This window comes from Cebus imitator, unplaced genomic scaffold, assembly GCF_001604975.1.
Source record: "Cebus imitator isolate Cc_AM_T3 unplaced genomic scaffold, Cebus_imitator-1.0 Scaffold53, whole genome shotgun sequence".
NCBI classification, from domain to species: domain Eukaryota; kingdom Metazoa; phylum Chordata; class Mammalia; order Primates; family Cebidae; genus Cebus; species Cebus imitator.
Genome location: NW_016107368.1, coordinates 3,877,794 through 3,880,109, shown reverse-complemented (window position 1 = coordinate 3,880,109; position 2,316 = coordinate 3,877,794). Strand labels below are relative to the sequence as shown.

General features: G+C 47.6%; 1 protein-coding gene across 1 annotated transcript in view; it reads left to right on the top strand.

The window, feature by feature from the left end:
* CATSPERD (cation channel sperm associated auxiliary subunit delta) overlaps positions 1 to 2,316 on the top strand; it is a 54,199-nt gene that overhangs the window by 10,404 nt on the left and 41,479 nt on the right. The window contains exons 3-4 of the mRNA XM_037738466.1: positions 222 to 331; positions 1,222 to 1,289. Of these exons, the coding sequence (XP_037594394.1) occupies positions 222 to 331; positions 1,222 to 1,289 (178 nt within the window). The remainder of the gene's footprint in view (positions 1 to 221; positions 332 to 1,221; positions 1,290 to 2,316) is intronic.

Below are 2,316 nucleotides of genomic sequence, written 5' to 3'. Positions count from 1 at the left end.
TTTTAGTGGAGACGGGGTTTCACCATGTTGACCAGGATGGTCTCGATCTCTTGACCTCGTGATCCACCCGCCTCAGCCTCCCAAAGTGCTGGGATTACAGGCTTGAGCCACCGCGCCTGGCAAATTTTTCTTTCAATGCATGTCTAGAAGCGTGGCTTTCTGAATCAGTGTTTGAAAAGATCCTCTCACTGATATCATCCACATGATAACTTTCAGGTCAGAGTACCAGAAGTGACATCAGCACATTTCACCAGTTCACTATTGCTGTTAGTAGTGGCTCAAAAAGTCTATATTTATGATTATGAAAATGACTCCTGGAATGTGACTTTCGGTATGTACCTTTTGTATTTTTAAATTTTCTTTGAGTGTAGTCAACATGAGAGTATTGATGTTGGATGTCAGCCCTGGGACGTTGTCCTTTCCATTCAAAATAAAGACTGGCCTGAGCCCCATCCCATAGACAGGGAACCTAGTGTTCCCAGTGTGGACTGTAGTCACAAGCCACAAAAGCTGCTTGGACTGACTGAAACAAACAAGAGACATTCACCAGATATGGTAGTTCACACCTGTAACCCCAGCACTTTGGGAGGCCGAGGCAGGAGGATCACCTGAGGTCAGGAGTTCGAGATCGGCCTGGCTAACATGATGAAATCCCGTCTCTACTCAAAATACAGAATTAGCCAGGTGTGGTGGTGCATACCTGTAATCCCAACTACTCAGGAGGCTGAGGCAGGACAATCGCTTGAACCCAGGAGGAGGAGGCTGCAGTGAGCAGAGATCGTGCCATTGCATGCCAGCCTGGGCAACAAGAGCAAAACTCTATTTCGAAAAACAAAAACCAAAAAATCACAAAGAAACAAACAAGAGACACTGGCTAGGCGTGGTGGCTCACGCCTGTAACCCCAGCACTTTGGGAGGCTGAGGCAGGTGGATCATCTGTGGTCAGGAGTTCGAGACCAGCCTGGCCAACATAATGAAACCCTGTCTGTACTAAAAATCCAAAACTTAGCTGTGTGTGATGATGTGTGCCTGTAATCCCAGCTACTCGGGAGGCTGAGGAAGGAGACTCACTTGACCATAGGTTGCAGTGAGCCAAAATTGCACCACTGCACTCCAGCCTGGATGACGGAGGGAGACTCTGTCTCAAAAAAAAACAAAAATTAAACTTTCCTCTAAACTTCAGGGAATTCATAAACATTTCAAAATAATATTTCCTTTCAGGTATAAAACACCCTGTTACACATGTCTCCGGTGATAACTGCTGTTATACTGAAACTCTGTTCTGTATGGTGAGTATAGCTGGATAATTGTTCTTTTTTTATTTTTGTTTTATTTAAAGAGAGTCTCACTCTGTCACTCGGGCTGGAGTGCAGTGGCACAATCTCGGCCCACCGCAACCTCCACCTCTCAGGTTCAAGCAGTTCTCCTGCCTCAACCTCCCGAGTAGCTGGGACTACAGGCGCACTCCACCACGCCCAGCTAATTTTCGTATTTTTAGTAGAGACAGGGTTTCAACTTGTTGGCCAAGATGGTCTTGATCTCCTGACTTTGTGATCTGCCCACCTTGGCCTCCCAAAGTGCTGGGATTACAGGCGTGTGCCACCATGCCCAGCCAGTTGTTCATTTCTTTTACCCTTCTCTGAACACAAACAATTACGAGGAGAAATAAAGGCTGGGTGCGGTGGCTCACACCTGTAATCCCAGCGCTTTGGGAGGCTGAGGCAAGAGGACTGCTGAAGCCCGAGAGTTTGAGACCAGCCTGGGCAACATAGTGAAACCCCATCTCTACAAAAAATAAAATAACCAGCCTGGCGTGGTGACGTGTGCCTGTAGTCGCAGCTACGGCAGGAGGATTGCTGGAGTCTAGGAGACTGAGATTGTGGTGAGCCATGATTATGCCACTGCACTCTAACCTGGGCAACCAGTGACACTGTCAAAAAAGAAAAAACAAAGAGAAAAAAAAAAAAAGAGGCTGGGCACGGCGGCTCATGCACTTTGGGAGGCCAAGGTGGATGGACCACTAGAGGCCAGGAGTTCGGGACCTGCTTGGCCAACATGACAAAACGCTCTCTCTATTAAAAATACAAAAAATTAGTTGAGGACGGGTGCGGTGGCTCATGCCTGTAAGGCCAGCACTTTGGGAGGCCAAGGCTAGCAGATCACCTGAGGTCAGGAGTTTGAGACCGTCCTGGCCAACACAGTGAAACCCCATCTCTACTAAAGATATAAAAAATGAGCCAGGCATGGTGGGCGGACACCTGTAATCCCAGCTACTCAGGAGGCCGAGGCAGGAGAAGCTCTTTTTTTTTTTTTTTT